Source organism: Patagioenas fasciata, chromosome 3, assembly GCF_037038585.1.
Source record: "Patagioenas fasciata isolate bPatFas1 chromosome 3, bPatFas1.hap1, whole genome shotgun sequence".
NCBI classification, from domain to species: Eukaryota; Metazoa; Chordata; class Aves; order Columbiformes; family Columbidae; genus Patagioenas; species Patagioenas fasciata.
The window spans coordinates 23,127,148-23,144,799 of NC_092522.1; the positions used below are offsets into that span (position 1 = coordinate 23,127,148).

Sequence of the window (17,652 nt, forward strand, 5' to 3'; positions counted from 1 at the left end):
TGTCCAGAACACTGAAGAAAAAAACCCCAAACCCACAAGTTTTTGTAATAATTAAAACATTCTTTTTAACGTTTTAACTTATCTATTCATTTACCTTTTCCAGGTTGCAGTAGTAAAACTGAAGAATGCAGATAAGGTTTTTGCCATGAAGATACTTAATAAGTGGGAGATGCTGAAGAGAGCTGAAGTAAGATCACAGAAATGTTTTCTGTAATCATGCACCCTCTTACTGTGCTGAACTGTTACTTCCCTTTCCACAAGACTCTGTACGTATAGAGGGATTGAAGAGGTGCTTCAATGCTTACTGACAATATGGTGATTAATACTAAAATGAGCTTAAAGTAGTTCATCGTAAGTGTTCAAATGACATGGAATCTGGACTTAGGTGGGGCTGGATGTTTTGAACATTATACCTTTTTTTTTGTAGTTGCCCAAGAATTACCAACTATACAAGCAATCTTTTAATGCATTTATTCCAGCTAGGTTTGTAGTCTTTGGCAAGTACTTTCCATGCTCGAAGGTAATTACTGAACAATAACTCACCAAGCCTATTAGTTGATCAGTAGTTAGAGCTTAGTCAGTTTGTAGATTGAAAAAATCAGAAAGATAGAATTAATTCCAGTGCATATTTCATAAAGATGTCTGTCTGCAAAAATTTGTGATAGAAAGTTCCTCGTTAAAGCTTGAGTCCGTTCTGTGTTCTGGAAAAGGTGGACCAGCTCTCTCACTAGCCCTGCTTTGCCTTGGGTTCCTGCTTTCATCACATGCCTCCGCTCTTCATAGAATACTCAATACATTTCTCTGGATTCCTTTGGAAAGAACCTTACAAAATGCAGTCTACACCTGAAGACTTGTTTATTGATTTGAAACAGAAATGTCTCTAACTCTTTAAATTGCTTTGAAATTCTTCATCTATACATACTAAAAATAAACATCCTAAAAATAAACTTATAAAAATATAACTCAGCGTCTTACACGTACAAAGTTACTTTGGCTGTTGGCTTTGCTTTAGTTTGGAGAGTGTGAGCAGCATCTGGGTGTCTCTTCCAACTTATCTGCTCATATTATGTCTGACCTTAGTTTTTGTTTGAGACTGCTACTTCGCTACTACTCTCAGACAATTTCTGCATTTATGTTTTAATTATATTGTCATAGGAAGTGAGATCAATGGGAAACCATCACACGTAAAAAAAAAAAAAAAGTGGTATCCAGACAATTTAAAGCCAATTTCTGATCTGCGCACATCCTGGCTCTTTTAATGAAAATGTTATCACATTAAGAAATAGAAATGGCATGCAGATTGTGGTTAGATCTACACAATGTGTTTCCTCTTTGTCCAGAAATTATTCAGATACTGAGCAATCTGGTATTAGTCTCGACACAAAGAGGTGTTTCTCTCCAAGACAGATGTCATTAGTGTAAACTTTATTATTTCAGACCAGAAATAAAGTTCCACTTTATTTTTAGATGTACCCTTTTAAAGTCAGTTTAAAAGCTATTTCTTTCCATTAAAATACAGTTATAAATAGGTTTGAAAGATTTTTGTCTCTATGCTAGGTATTAAAAATACTCTTCCCATGGGTCCAGCTGAATTTCTGGAAGTCTTTACCATTAACCTAAAAAGAATTACAGCTCTGTTTTTCCATGTATTTGTAACCCATGGATATACAGTGGAAAGAGAACTGTCTGGAGTGAAAATGCATTACAAAGCGTGACCTCCAACAACTGCAACCTTTCATTTTTAAATGTTGATGAACGATTTTCAGTTGTTAGTACTACTAGGAAAAATGACCCATTTTGGCTCTGTTAGCAATGTGCTGCGCTAACACCGAATTACGCAGGAAAATCACAGTCCAGAAATGCAAGACAAGCATATAGGTAGGTGTATACCTAAATTTCAGGAATACGTTGTTCATATACCGCTGTATCAACTCTGTGGGAAGTGGGAGTCATTTGAAAAAGCACGGGGGGAGTATGTACTCAAAAAGAGGCTTGCCAATGCCAGATTAAAGTTGATGACTGCAAGCTCTGAGAGTAATCGTATGCAAAAACTTGGTTACAATATAATTATACAGGTCGCGAGGTCAGCGTTCACTTTTTGTGTTGTGAAGAGTGTGAGTTTTCCAAATACTTGCCACTGTTGAAAGCTCTGAGACATGAGCGGACATTACTGATACAAGGAGTACCTGGAAGTGTCGGACAACTTGAGGTTACACGCCCAGACCTGTTACCCTGGGTGTTGACAGTCACTTACAGCTCCGCGTGTGCTACCGAGCTGCCTGGGGAGGCTCAGGAGAGACCGGGACAAACTGTGCAGCGTGGAAGCCGTCGCTGCACATGGAAGGTGCTGACTCTGAGCTGTGAGGACATGAGCGCCAAATAGCCAAGCAGCCGGAATTCATTGCTGATTGAAGGCCATGATAAGAGCATGGATACAACCAAAGTGCTAAGTTGGCTTTGCTGTGACAGAGAGTTGGATCAGATGACCTCTGGAGGCCTCAGCCAACAGTTCAAGGAGAGGAAGATGAAGTGTAATGCTGAAAACAATGAAAGGGACAAAAAAAAAAATCTTCATTTTAAAAAATCTTAATTGAAATATGTTACATTAGTTACAGGAACTACCACTACCAGCTTTATTTTTTTTCATGGCTGATGTAAAGCCCATGAACCACTTAGAGTTTATTACTGTCTTACTTGTGATCTACTGTGGTTGTAGCTGTTGCTGTCAGCTCCAGGCATACTACCTGGAGGTGAGTGTCTAGAGTGCTCAAGGGTTGCATGGTCTTTGGTTAAATCATGGCAAAAACAAGTGGAATTGTATAAACTGTCTAGTAACTAATCCTGTGAATTGTGTCATAACAAGTAGAGAAACTAAGTGTCATTTACGCTTGCGAAAACAATAGTTCATAGTATCTGTCTCTGCAATATGTCGAGAGTTTACAAACAAGGAAGAAAAAACAAATCAAGCTAAAGCACAGAACAGCTTTTCTTCCTTCTGAAGATCATCCTTTCTCTTTCTCCTTCTCCCACCGTGAAGTCCATTTTTCATTTACTAACCTTTGAAGGTATTTGTTTAAAGTATGTTTTGGAGGCTTTGCTGGTTTTTTGTTTGTTTGTTTGTTTGTTTGTTTTTGTTGGTGGTTGTTTTTGTTTTTCGTCAGATTTCACTGATGTATCTCATCCATTGTGCTATGATTATTACATTTGTTTTTCCTGCTCTGCAATTCTTCTTACTCACCAAAACAAGACTTGGTGTGCTTTATTTGCTTGGAGGAGGGACTTATTTCTGCTCTGTTTTTACTGTGTGTATTTGTGTGCATAGCTGAATCTAAAATAATATTTCGCTTTTCATTCTTCATTCTCCAAATCTCACCGCTAACAACCACCATGTCAGAGTTCTGGTATTTGCCTATTGTTTTTGGAAATGAAATTGAAAAAAATAAAAAGGTTTGGATTTCCTTTAAATTTAGCTGTCTCCTAAGATGGAAGAGATAGAGCATGGTTCAAATCGATGCAACATCTTTGTGAATTAGCAGAGTGTGCTGAAAGAAATTAAGGTCTATGGTTTTTCTCTAACTCCCCATCTGCCTTCTAAATAGACCCCATACAATTATTACTCTTTCTGTTACACTATCCTTTTGAAGCTTTTCTGAACAAAATTGCATGTTGGCTTTGCTATTTGGTACCTTTTGTTTTCTCATGGTATTCACTTCAGAACTCAGTCCTTTCAAAACACTTACCATAGTTCTTTGCTATGGTTTCTCTTTGGCTTCTTGTCTGTTTGCTCATTTGGTTTCATCATTCTGCAAAGCTGTCAGAACAGGCTGCAAGACCTCAGTTGAATTACCTGCCTTGCTGCTTTCCCCTTGGCTATTTTCTTCACATTTTATCTTATTTAGTTTCATACAAGCCTGTGTTCCCCTTCTTCTCTTAGGTATTCCTTAGCATTTCTAGACAGTTCTTGTTCCTCCTCTGGTCCTCTTGCTATGACCTTTTACCTCCTGTGTTTCTTTCCAGTATATTGAGGGGAGGGTCCTCCTGGATGTCTTATGAGCAGCTTATATCTGGCAAGAGGGATATTCAGTTCTGTCCTACTTCTCCTGAGCAAAAAGTGTGGCGAATATCCCAACTGGTTAACTATTATAAAATTATGACTACATGGAAGCTATTGGCAGCTGCTTTCAAATGAAAATAAGAACCTTACTTATGTCAAAATTCAAGTGTAAAGCTGGGCTAAAAACATGATGAGAGAAAACAATGAGACAAGACTCCAGATTCTAGCTCTTTAACTCCTACTGCAGTTATATAATGCCATTATTATTGATTGTTTTCTTCAGTCTTATATTGCTGTTCTGTCATTACTGATACTTGATTTCAATATCTGTATGTACAGAAAAGTTAGAATTTTTAGACAATGTGAAGCAGCAGCTTATTTCTCTCTCTGCATTACTTAACAATATAGAGGTGTACAACTGTTTAAATTTGAAGAAGGTAGTCTTTTCTGATACTTAATTTTTCATAGATTTTGGCATGCTTGGAGGATGTAGCAAATGACATTTCAACTGAGAGGCAATTTGAAATATTTTCCCCCAAAATAGAATGTTAAAAAACAGAATCAGCTTGCAAAATGTGTTTCTTCATGTATTTTACTTAAAGCCTTATTATTTTTCTCCCCTTCAGACAGCCTGTTTTCGAGAAGAGAGAGATGTGTTAGTGAATGGAGATAACCAGTGGATCACAACATTACATTATGCATTCCAGGATGAAAACTATTTAGTGAGTATTGCTTTTATGTTTATATGGATGGAAATGCAGATTCTTGGTTGTGGTTTGAGACAGAAATATACTTCGCTTATTTGTTGATTTAGTGTTCTGGACCATACAGACCATGTGAGGATCTGTGAATTTTGTGCATAAGATTCTGAAGGATGCAGAGTGGTCGGAAAATTAAAGTTTTGCTAGAAATATCTTAGAAGTGCAGCTTTGATTTCTAAACCACTCACATTTGTTGATGAATCTTGGTCTATCTCTTTCTTATAATTTGTTACTCCACTTAAATTGGATTCATAAAAATAAAAATGCACTTACTAAAATAAATGTTCTGTTTGACATTATTTTTTGCGATTAATATTGCTGATTACTGTTGTACAGTTAGAAATAGGGAGTAGCTCTGTTTTGATTGGTGTTTGCTTTTTAGAGAACTTAAACCCACTAAATGTCATAAAGCAATAACATGTTCTTGCAGCATGGAAGAATGCCACTGAATGTTCATAAGTAAGAGTTGGAAGCTGTAACTGTAGATTAAAGTGTCTCTTTAATATTTAAGGTGACTTAGTTTTCAAGTATTTTGAAAGACTTGCAAGAAGAAGTTAATGTGAGGAAAAAGTGCCAATTTTCTATGAAATCTTTTGCACTTAAAACATGTTTTGATCATGATACAGTTTTGGTAATCTTTATGCCTGAAGACAACTACTACACGTTGATAGATTTTGTTTATTTGGGTTTTATTGCCCTCTGATTTTGATTCTATATCATTAGTAAGTTCTAATGTTTTCTTAAAAATCCAATATGCAGACATAATCTTTTTTCACCCAATGTGTCCAATAAAAGAAGTACTATACGTGGAATTCTTGCACAATTCCAGTTCTTTTTGCCTTTCTATTACTTTTTGTCCTGTCAGCTCAGATACTTGAAGATCCATGGATTTTGGTAGAGTTTATGTGGTAACAAAGCTCTGCAGTTTTGAATCCAGCTGTTGCCTTAAATATGTCCCAGCCAGCTTCATGTTTTGTTAATGCAGACAGTAAAAATAACGTCCTGTTATATGTAGTTCTGGTCTTACTATTAACAGTATTTAAAAGAAAATATATATCTGCAACAGCCTACTAGAATTTGTTTTAATATTGCCAGTTTCCTTATTTTCACCAAGCACAGAGCAGACTCTGTTCTTTACCTTTGATAGTCTACTAAACAAGAGCTAGTTCTGCAGCCTACTGGAGAAAATACCAGTAATACTGTTTTTCATCAGTTTAGTGTGAATGTATCGCTAGTTTCTATGTGCTTTTTATTGAAGTAAAATATAACAGAAGTGGCCTTTAAAAAACATCTGTGTAGACTGAGAAGTAGATGATGTTGAGCAGTGGGTGTTGTTTAGCTTGACCTTAGTATGTAACATCTTCATAGGCTGACAAAGCATGTGTTAAATGAACAACAGTGGGGTGGGTTGAAAATTGGCTGAACTACTGTGCCTGGGTGATCGCGGTCAGTTACACGAAGTCGAGCTGGAGACCTGTCAGTGATGGTGTAACCCGGAGCTCAGTACTGGGGCCGAAATCTTCATTAATGTCCTGGACAATGGGATGGAATGCACCCTCGGCAAGTTTGCTGGTGATAAAAAGCTGGGAGAAATGGCTGAGATGCCAGTTGGCTGTGCCGTCATTCAGATAGACCTCGATATGCTGGAGAACTGTGCAGAGAGAAGTCTCATGGAGGCAAAGAAAGGAAAATACAGTGTCCTGCATGTGAGGAGGAATAACCTAGAGAAAAGGAGGCTGAGGGGAGACCTTCTTGCTCTCAACAACTGCTTGAAAGGAGGTTGTAGCACGAAAGGTGTTGGATCTTTTCTCCCAAGTAACAAGCGACAGGACAAGAGGAAATGGCCTCAGGTTGTGCCAGTGGAGGTTTAGATTGGATATTAGGAAACACTTCTTCCTGGAAAGGGTTGTCAGGTGTTGTAACAGGCTCAGGGAACTGTTGGAGTCACCATCCCTGGAGATGTTTAAAAGACATGTAGGCAAGGTTATTAAGGATGTGGTTTAGTGGAGTTGATACACTTGAGGGTCTCTTCCAACCAAAATGATTCTATAGTTCTGTGTGTAACTCCAGGCACCAGTACATGCTGGGTGCTGCAGGCTTGAGGTCCTGGTAGATAACAAGCTGACCATAAGCCAGCAATGCACCGTCGCAGCAAAAAAGGCCAAGAGTATCCTGGGCTGCATTAGGAAAAGCATTGTCAGCAGGAAAGTGCAGGCCCTTCTGCTCTGCTTAGCCCTGATACAGCTGCATCTGAAATACTGTGCCCAGTTCTGGCCTCCTCAATGCAAAGGAGAGATGGAGCTACTGGAGCAAGGGCAGTGAAAGACCAGAAAGATAATAAAGGTACTGGAGCATCTTTCATAAGAGGAGAAGCTGAGAGAGCTGGGACACAAAATGAAACAAATCAAATTTTGTCTGAACACAAGAAGATATTTTTTTCCCGTGAGGGTGGTCAGATGCTGGAACAGGTTGCCTGGAGTGGTGGTGGAGTCTCCATCCTGAGAGTTACTCAAAACCCAGCTGGACACAGTGCTTGCCAGCCTGCGCTAGCTGACATTGCTTGAGCAGGTGTGATTGGAGTAGATGATTTCAAGGGTTCTCTTCCAGTGTAAATGATTCTGTGATTTAGGATTAAATGCCCATGTTAAACTTCCACTAGTTACTAGAATTTGCTGTCCTTAAATCTGTGCTTTTTCCTTCTCTTGGAAGGATGGTGCTTTTGTACAGTCGTGTTTTGAGAAGTATTTGAGACTTGAATAGATCTGGATAATGGTGTGCATACAGAAAAGATTTTTAAAGATTTTTTTAAAAATTGTTTTCGAGATTTTGTTTGACTTTGGAAGGGATGCTCTGCATTGACTGAAGTGTTTTATTAAACATTTAGTTGTTAACTTAGCTTTGATTCTGATGCATGTGTTTAACTTCAAGTGCACGACTTAATACTGTGAGTTACAGTTCAAATGTTGGCATATTTGAGGAGTTGAGGGTTTCTTTGTGATTAGGCTAGTGTGTTACTCTTGTAAAATGGGACGTGCAGGAGAGTCCGGTGTTGTAAAAGCCAAAATTCCTTTATTTTGGTATATCCAGTTACTGGATTGTACTGCTTTTAAAAACGCTGAAGAATGAGTGCAGAGATCCCACATCAGTTATGAGTATCTTAAGAGATTTTTTTTTCAATATACTTTCAAAGCAATAAGTTAAGCTCTTGCAGACCTCACTGTATAGTGTATCAGTTAATGAAAATTATGTTAAGTTCCAAAGGCTTAATGTATTTTCTAAAACTACAAAACATGAGAAGCTAATACTGTAGATCTTGTTTCAGAGGGAGCATAGGAGTTCCACTGAAGATATTTATCTTGTGTAAGGCTTGTGAGCATAACTTAAGAAGTTTACTATTCATGTCACAAAGCAACAGATGAAATTTTGAATGTCAGCACATTTAGAATTTAGTGGAAATGCATTTGATACTTTCTTCATGTGCTTGGAATCATTGAGGATGCCCAGGCTATTCTGTATCAAGTTGTTAAAATCTTTGTTCATCACCTTTATTGTTATGGAAAGTATGAGGGTAAGAAACAGGCATGTAGGATTTCTGTGTGCTTCACATCTTCCTTATAGCTGGTATAATTTTGCAGAATTCTTTACACACAATTTAATTTCTTTCTGAAGGTGGGAAACACTTGAATGAGGAGAACTAATTATAAGAAGTCTCTTTAAGTTGCTTTACCAAAATTTTAAAGAATCAAATTGTGATATAGATTACTGCATCTTTAATATTTTTTGTTACTTGGGATTCATTATACACTATTGTTAAAAACCTCTGCTTCAAATGTGGATGTGTTCTGCCTTCCTGGAAGCAGAGGTTGGAACTCTAGGCAAAATCTCTCAGACACTACATACTGTAGTGGGAAACTATTCCAATTAGTCTGTCCACAATGAAGTTTGAAAGTAATGTCATAGCAATAGGTGTTAAATTAGATTGCTTATAATTAGTTTGGGGTTTTTTGTTTGATTTTTTTTTTTCTTTTCCCCATTTGCCCTTGCAGTTGCTGTCCCACAATTAAAACAAACTAAACTAAGATAAAAATACATTAATCATGAATTTCACACTTCGGTTTACTTTGTCCACTCATTTTGACCATGTCTCTAAAGGAAGTGGCATTTTGTTCTGTCACGGTAAAATGGAGAAAGGTTCTGATCTCTTCAAAGTCTTGGCACCTGATTCAATAGTAAGCAGGTTTTATGTTTCATTAATAAATCAGAAATCAAGTGTATTTTTCCCTATCAGTTCAGTTAGAGAAGGTGACACCTTCCACTATATGTTGGCAGATCCTGTGTTGTGCACAATATTAACAATATCTGGAATTGTACCGAGAGCCACTGGAAGTCTCTTAATCTTTACCATAATCTGAGTAGTCTGAAAACTTTATCTCCAATATTGTTTGTTTAATGGGAGAAGAAGATGGTAGGAAAAAACAGGAAGGGAAGCCTGGGAAATTAGAGCCCTTAGATCAAATCCCAAGTTAACACAAATGGTTTTGTTTTAATAGGTCTGTGCTTTAATCCTTTACTTTTGTATTCTATCAGAAGGTATTGTTTTTATGAGGGAATCCAGAGTATCTAAATATTTTATGTTTGGTGATGGGACAGTGGATGAAGCTGATACTGTTTTGTCGTGAGGTATAAATATGAAACATTCAAGTAGGTTAAATATTAAAATGAGACTGAACCAGTTACTTTTTTCAGAACACTTAAACATCTTGGTCTGCTTTTTTAATGCTTATAATAATTTTTGCAATAAATAAATTTTGGTGTTTGAATTAGTTTTTAGTCTCTGATTCTCTCAATAAATTATTTTCTCCCCCCCGTCTTTACTTGTCATTCCCACTCCATAGTACCTGGTTATGGATTACTATGTTGGAGGAGACCTGCTTACATTGCTCAGCAAGTTTGAGGACAGACTACCTGAAGATATGGCTCGCTTTTATTTGGCTGAAATGGTGATAGCTATTGATTCTGTTCATCAGTTACATTATGTTCACAGGTAAGTAATTTGAGCTCCAAATTCCTGTTGAAGTTACGTGGAGTTACTTAATGGAGTGAAAATAATTCCTGTTAAAGAGTTCAAGCTGGTAATAAGTATTTGCTGTAATAGTAAGTGCGATAGAGCTGACCTGCCTACATCTTGTAGCTATTGAGAACTGTTGCTGAACTTGTACCACGTGGTCAGAGACGTGAGTGAATATCTGAATGCATGTGGTGAATCTTGCACACTGGTATGTTTCAAAGTTAATGATCCATAATTTATAACAGCAAAACTGGAAACCTGTTTGTGAAATATGATCAACTTCGAACAGGTTTATTGAAGGATCAGATTCTGTTTCTTATTTTCTTCAGTCTATGTGGAAGTCTAACCTGCTTTGGATTTATTTTTCACCGTTTTCTTTTGGACTTAATGAAATTAGCTTTAAAATGAAGTGAGAGCATTTTGCTAAAGAAGTGGTAGTACTTAAATTGTGGCACTTGGCTTTATCTCGGTATATAAAAAGTAATATGTTCAAAGGAAAATATTAAGTTGTTTGTGTGTAGCCTTTTTGGAGGCCATGATTGATTTTTTTTTTTTTTTTTTTTTCCCCACAGAACTAACATCATCTTTTCTTTAATGTGTCATTGTCCGCTGAATTCCATTGTAGTTCTTGTATACGGAGCAGAAGATTACATTATATAAGAGGCAGAATTTTCAAATGCACTCAGTAGATCACTCCCAGTTGATGGAGCTGAATCATTCACTTGGCAGAATGAGCTCGTTTGATACGTCCATCTATCACCCTTTATCAGAATCGATACTAGCCATTCCTTCTTTTACTGTTCCCACTTGGCCACTTTGCTCCAAAAAAGTGTGGTGGTTGTTGATGGTTTGTTTCTTTTTTGCGAAAGGTGTATTGTGGTTGGTTTTGGTTTGTTGCTGTGTTGTGTTTTGTTTCCCTTGAGAGTGTGGCTTTTCATGAAAGAGCTGTAGCTCGGAGCACTTTAGGGTGGAGAAGGGCTAATATTTTGAAAATATTTGGAATATTTTGAAGTCTTCTGATTTTGTTGAATAACTGTGTCTACCTGCTTAAAAGAGCTCTTTGTGATAGTGCTTTGTGGAAAAATCCGAGCATAGTATTTTCCTTAAGTGGTTTTCTTGAATTTGAAGATTTCAACTGTGCTGTTTCTGAGATACTGTTTGATCACATAGGACCTGCTGTGAGAGGTTTTTGTATTCAGTGTAACATGGATGAACTTTTGAAATGTGTTTTTGGGTAAACTGTTGAGATGCTGTCACCTGTTACCAGGTGGAGAGTACTTCATGTGCTACGTAAACTGCTGTGTTTTACCCAATACTTCTGCGTATGTGGTAGTAACTCTTTCCAGAAGAGCAGAGGCCCACCATCTCTACCTGTTCCTCCAAACAGATCAAAACCACTGTAATTCAGCACTATTAGTATGTAATATGCAGCAGATGTGATGTTTCTGTCCTCAAATAGTGTCCCCAAGATGAAATAAGTGTTGATGTAAAATTTTGGTAGAAAATTCAGTACTATTGCAGTTCAAACCAACATACTGATTATTATGCTTGCGTATTTATTACTACAAATGTTTAGCAAAACAAACAAAAAAAGCGCCCTTATACATTCTTAGGCCTTTATTGTTTGATTTGTGGTCTTGTCAGTGAGGTTCCTATGTTTATGAATTTCCAAATGCCACTCTGGCATTTTATCATTAATACTGCTGTAATACAACACCTCTTTATAAGGTGATGGTTTTCGAAGATTAGAAGTGTAAAGAGCACTTTAGTGTATGTTAAATTATAAGCCTTTGAAATGAGAGCCATTCCACTGTTAGTTTTGTTAGGATGTTTGCAACTAGTGAAGGAAAAGAAAACACATCATCTAAATGCCACTCATGCTCTATTCCTGAAAGTTTAACTGTGGTGACCACATCCCTTTTGGGGAAGGACACAGGAGAAGGACACATCCTACTAAAGGATGAATACTGTAACAGCTGTAGTGGTGATCTTTTAGATGAATAGCCAATATGAATCAGGATTTGATCTGAGTTGCAGCTAGTGAACTAGAAATCGTGCTTTGGGCATGTTTCATTCAAGCTTTTTTTCATACAATGAGGTAGCAGATCATTTTGGTTTGTTTCCTTTTAGTGCCCTAGTTCTTTCAGGATTGATTTTCACATTAACCATATAGTATTGTACTTGATGATAATTTTCTTTTCCTCTCGATGTTTTTGTGCCTTTTAAAAGTTGTCTTTCTGTTTTTATTCTCAGTGTGCTGCTCCTTTTGCTCTTTTCTATTGTTAATCACTTTGCTGTTGTCAGTTATTTGTGTTTGGGAGTGATACTGATCGCTGTGGTAGCTGGTGTGCAGACCACTGCAATGCCACCTGCAAGTCCCTTTTCTTTCCTGAAGTACATTGGCTAAAGTTACCAAACATCAAATACAAGCAACCTCAGTGTTAATTAAATGAAATTTCTTTGACTGTATTTCATGATTTGGAGTTCCAAACTTGAATGCCATTTCTGCACTAGCACTGTGGGACTATGGGATCAATTTATAGTGGGAAGGAGATGAAAGTCTAGGTATTAGAATTGTGCAGAGAAATTGCATGATGTTTTCAGTGCTGTCTCCTGATAGCTACTGAATTGAAGGAAGAGAAGAGTAGCTAGCTGAAAATAACAACAGTAGTACTGTTTTTAGGGTATTTTTTTTTCCGCTTTTGTCCACTTTTTAGTTTAAATGAACATGGGATAAAAAGTTTTCAAGGTAACATCAATCAGAACATAAAAGTTTGAGGTTTTCATTTCTGATCAATTAATTTCTGTGAACAAATAATGTGGTATTTAACCTGATAGCTAAATGATGGCTCAGAATGTTAATAAAATGGCCCTTTCTTTAATGTGTATCTTAACTTTTGTTATTGTTACAAATGAACCAGCACTATCATTACCAAATAGCATTGACAGCTCCAAGACTGGCTTTAGAGAGAAAACTCCATCTAAGTTAAGTATTTGCAGGTGTTCGCAATAAGGAAGAAAGTATGTATATCTCTTACAAATGCACAACTTCCTTGGGAGTTTGTGTAAAGCTTATAGCTACCCCTGATACCTTACATTACTAATTTGCACTAATGAAGTAATACTTGCTTGTAGGCCAAGGTTAAATATTGTCTTGTGCCAGTTTTCTGCAAACTGTAGGATCATACTGGGTAAGATTTTACGTTTATTAGGAATAAACATCCATTTGTATTTTATAGATTTGTAGCACCTTTTTTCTTTTTCTTCCCTAGAAAGAGCTTCTACATGCATTAATATGAATTTCACTTTCAAGATTGTGTTGTTATTTATTTCCTCGTGGCCTATGTTAAAAGCTTATATTTGCATTATCAAAACTCTAGGTTTGGGCTGGAGTAAAACCCTTACCATCTTAAGTTAGGTATCTACACTTTATTTACGCATGTCGTGCTACCTCAAACATGTAAAATTTATTTTCCCTACAACTGAGACTTCAACTCCTCAATTACTGTATTAGTGAGCCAGGTTTTTCTCTCCATTTTATGTCAGGTGCAAATTGAGGTATAAAACACTTGGCTTTGTCTAAATCCTTTAAAGAGTAAAATCAATAAATAGAAGGTCTGGGTGCTGCTGGAAGAAATTTCCCCTGAAGGCAGCAGAAGATCCCCTCTGAGCACATAGTCCCAGGCGCAGGACTGTGCCATGTGTGCCCCTTCAACGGGTCTGTGCTGCTGCCTTTTGTGTCTTCTGAGATAGCCCTTTCTTTTGTAAGGGTGCATCTGAGTCTGTCGCTGTCCTAAATTTCATTGGGGACATTCCAGCTTCTTGAATATTACAGAATTATAGGTGATAATGTGCTGAAGTCATTTTCATTTGACTTTCTTTCCTCCATCTATTTGGTCTGTGCAGAGTTGCACAGTGGTTCAGTGCAGAGCAGATCTGCAGCTGGGGAGTGTTCGGCTCATGATCCTCCAGACCACAGCAAAAATATTCATTTAAAACAGTTTTCGTATATTGGCACACACCCACATTAAACAGTCTTCTTTTTCTATTTAATGGTAAAACAATCCTCACCTTCTTACTAAGCAAATATTTTGAAAGGATTATGAAACACCTATGTTAATTATTATTTTTGTTGGTTAAGTTTATGGGAGGGTCAGTTAAGACTACAGAGCAAGCTCTCCAGTTACATACATTTGGATGTCATCTTTTGCATATATAGGCATGCAGAGCATAAACACACCTACTTCCATAATGTATGTGAGGTTACAGTTACTTTGATCAGTGCGTTTCTGGATTTCTAGTTGCCACTGTGTTTTAGTCTGAAGGGTTTTAGCATTCTAAACCACCAGGTGCATTTTTTTTCTTCCCTTTCCATTTTCTTTATCAACTTCCGAAATTTAAGTCGAGCTTCACTGGAACATTTGAGTTCTTAAAATGTAGAGCAGCAGAATTCTCTGTGGAAGTGACATCCTTTCTGAGAAATATTGAGTGTAAAGGAATACATGCGTTTTATAGGGATAAAAGAACTGTCTAGTCCCTATCAAACCAGCCTCTTCTTTACTTTTAACAAGAAGGTACTATTTGTTCAATGTAAAAATCATCTTAGGGACATCCCTGAAATATTTAGTTAGCAGGCGGCTGAAATCTGGGATTCTTTGTAGGATGCATTTCACTTTCAACTATAAGTTTCAGTGCCAGCGTATCCATTTTTGACTTGCTGAATAAGTGGTATTCTGTCTTCTGGGTGGATCCCATCTTTCCTGATCATTAATTTGCTTAAGTGGAAAATTTGGGGGTGGAAGGCACATCCTAGGGAGTCAGCCGCATTGCGCGGTATGTCTGAGTTGAGCTGGCACAAGGAGGAGCCAAGTGCTCTGGCCTTTGGTAAAGTGAACTGTAATTGTGGGTTTGAAAGAAAGCAACAACATATTTTAAGTGTTTACCGAACTTTGCAACAGACATAATGTCAAACACACACATGAAGATGTCCTTACAAAGTGCTGAGAGTGAAGGAAACAGGGCTAGAAAAATAAGGAAAAAATAACACAAGATTATTTTGATAGTCTACTGAAAATGTATTGCTTTGAAATGTTGCGTGGTTTAGTTTTACATGGAAAACTGCAGGACAGAAAGTTATTTTAGTGAGTATTTGAAAAGGTAGCGCTTCCTTAGGAGGTATTCCTTTACAGGGGTGGGAGAGCTCCCTGGGTCTGGGCTCTATGTTTCCTGTCCCTTTTTCCACTGAGGAAGGGCTGGAAACAAAGGTCATCTTTGCAGACTCTGGACTTTCATTTTGCTCTGTGACCTTATGTGCTATAGATGCTGGCAGCTGCTGCCATAGTTCCCCCTGAGGGTGGCATTTGATTTGCAGTGAGGACTGTAGGAGGTTAATGCTACTTGACTAGAATTTGTTGGTAGGATTTCTCAAGGAGCCTGTGATGAGCTGGAAGTATTTTGAAATAAAAGACCCTTATATGCTTGGAGCGCCAAGAGCTAGTGGATCAGACTGGCTGTGCTATCATGTGGAAGACAAATGGTTTCTCATGTTATTGTGTCTAGTGGGAGTGTTCATTTAAGTGAAAGCTGTGTAATGGGTGCCTGAGCTAGCATAGACCTATATTTGGTGTTATTCAAGCAGAAGGAATGTAGAAACCCTGACTCCAGTGCCTCAAGCCATAGTAGCCTTGAGTGGTCCTTTCAGCAGACGTGCTTTTACAAATGTATCCTTCGGCTTTCTTACTTCCATTGTTCCTTTCTCCCCAAGACCTGAGCTCCGAACATCCCTACAGCTCTGCTGAAACAAATGTTTGTGGGGCTGTGCACTGAACTGAAGGAGGACACCAGTCCAGCTTAGAAGGAACTTTACATTTTGACTAACGTTCTCCGATCTAATGAAGAAGGAGAATAGGAGGAAATAACTTTTAAGTTGGTCTTTCTGGTAAAATCTATGTTCATTACATTGTCCCAACATCCACTGCGTGGTACTTGAGGTATTTGGCTATTTCTTTAACTTCGTGATTTTAAAGAAAAAGGGACTCAAGAAGCTGTTGGAGCTGGGGTGTCTTAAATGTAGTTAGCCATAAACCCCTCAGAAATAAACCCTTCCCCTTTCATTTCTGAGACCTACCTCCTAAGGAAGGAAATTCTTGATCATTGTCAGTTGGGGAAGGTCACCAAGACAAGGAGCATACCCCTCCCTTCTTTCTGGTGAGTCCCCACCAGTCCTGTAGCTAGGCAATTATACCTTTATTAGAAAGAAGACTCATAGGAAAAGGAGGAATGTGTAGATGAAGATTTTTTTTTTTGGTTTTATGTGGATCGGTGTTATCTTCTTGGTGCAGTTCCTTGAAAGGCAGATAGGTGTGAACACTCTGTCAGATGGTATATAATCCTGCTTAGGTAGGAAGTGGATGTGGTTGTCATAAGACAGAAGTATGTAAAACCTCCTAGAATTGAAAATGAGAGAGTCAAGCAAGAAATAAAGTTTCACTGAAAAAGATCCTTTTTAACCTTAATGGGAAAATTCTTAATGCCAAAAGTCTCATATAAAAAAGTAAAACGCTGGTCTTGCCTTCCAAGTAATAATGTTTATAGCAAGGCTCAGTGGATGCTAAATGTGATGGAACTTTCCAGGAGATTCTTGCTGCCTCTAGCATAAAGATTCATTTCACTTCTGTGGTGTTTGCAGAAAAGAACTGTTGTAGCTCTGATATGAGATCGGTTTCAGTGTCTTGTGAAGCTGGAAATGTTTTCAAAATTTCATTACTTCTTTTGAAGACAAAAGCTGTTTTTATGTGAGTTAAGGTATAATTTTACACTCATTCTTTTCTGATTATTTTAGACCTGGAAATATTTTTTCCTGCTACTTTCTTTGATATCCAAAATCAACAGCAGGAAAGTAGGACAAAAACATTTCTTTATTTCTGAATTTTTGATGCTTGTGACCATGGTTCTGAGGACGTATAATAATTAGCTCATTGTTTGGTGGCTGAGGACAGAGCTGGTAATTAATGCTTTCAGTGATTTTGCTCTTGTATATAAAGCTCAGAACGAGGTGGCAGAAATGAGGATGGCAGTTGTGTGATGGTAGTCATCATTATTCTTAAGCTTTTTGTTACATTAGGAGGAGACTTACCATCCTCATGTTTTGTCTTCAAGGGACTTACCATTTCATTATGTCTTTTTGTGAACACAGTATTTATTTCGTAACTCCCTCCTTTCATAGTGTCTCAAATTTTCAGTTATTAATGCACTGTGTGCTCCTCAAGTTCCTCCTTAGAGTACCTTTATTTTATTCACCATTATGAGACCTTTGCTTCTTTCTTTTTGTTTTAAATACAATTGGGTTTGTGTTGTTAGGTTAGATTGGATCAGATTTGAAACAGCACAGGACAAATTCATTATCATCTTCTGAATTTAAGATTCATGTAGATTCGTCATTGCATAAATAAGCAAAAATAGCTTGCCTTTACTGTTAGATATTCCTGCAGTGTCAGTATAAAACTCTAACACTGAGATTCTTAAATACCTTAAAATTAGTGGTTTAAACCATTGTCTTTTACCTGGTTTCTTGCTAGAACATTCTCCACAGTGACTATTTGATGGATTTGGGACAAGAATGTCTTCACTATCTGAACTGCTGGATCTGACAAGAAGAAATTTGGGGGCTAAATTTCTGAATTAAATTGCAGTTGCCCCAACACTAAACGTAATACTTCCATTTCTTCTAAGTAAATTAAAATATCCTTGCATGATACCTTAATTCTAAA

The 17,652-nt window shown here is 37.4% G+C and overlaps 1 protein-coding gene across 8 annotated transcripts in view; it reads left to right on the forward strand.

Moving 5' to 3' along the window:
• The window catches only part of CDC42BPA (CDC42 binding protein kinase alpha), a 194,235-nt gene that overhangs the window by 67,375 nt on the left and 109,208 nt on the right, over window positions 1-17,652 (forward strand). For all 8 annotated transcript variants that reach the window (XM_065834823.2, XM_065834821.2, XM_071805938.1 and 5 more), the window contains exons 4-6: window positions 104-187; window positions 4,681-4,776; window positions 9,711-9,859. In XM_065834823.2, coding sequence (XP_065690895.1) covers window positions 104-187; window positions 4,681-4,776; window positions 9,711-9,859 — 329 coding nt within the window. The remainder of the gene's footprint in view (window positions 1-103; window positions 188-4,680; window positions 4,777-9,710; window positions 9,860-17,652) is intronic.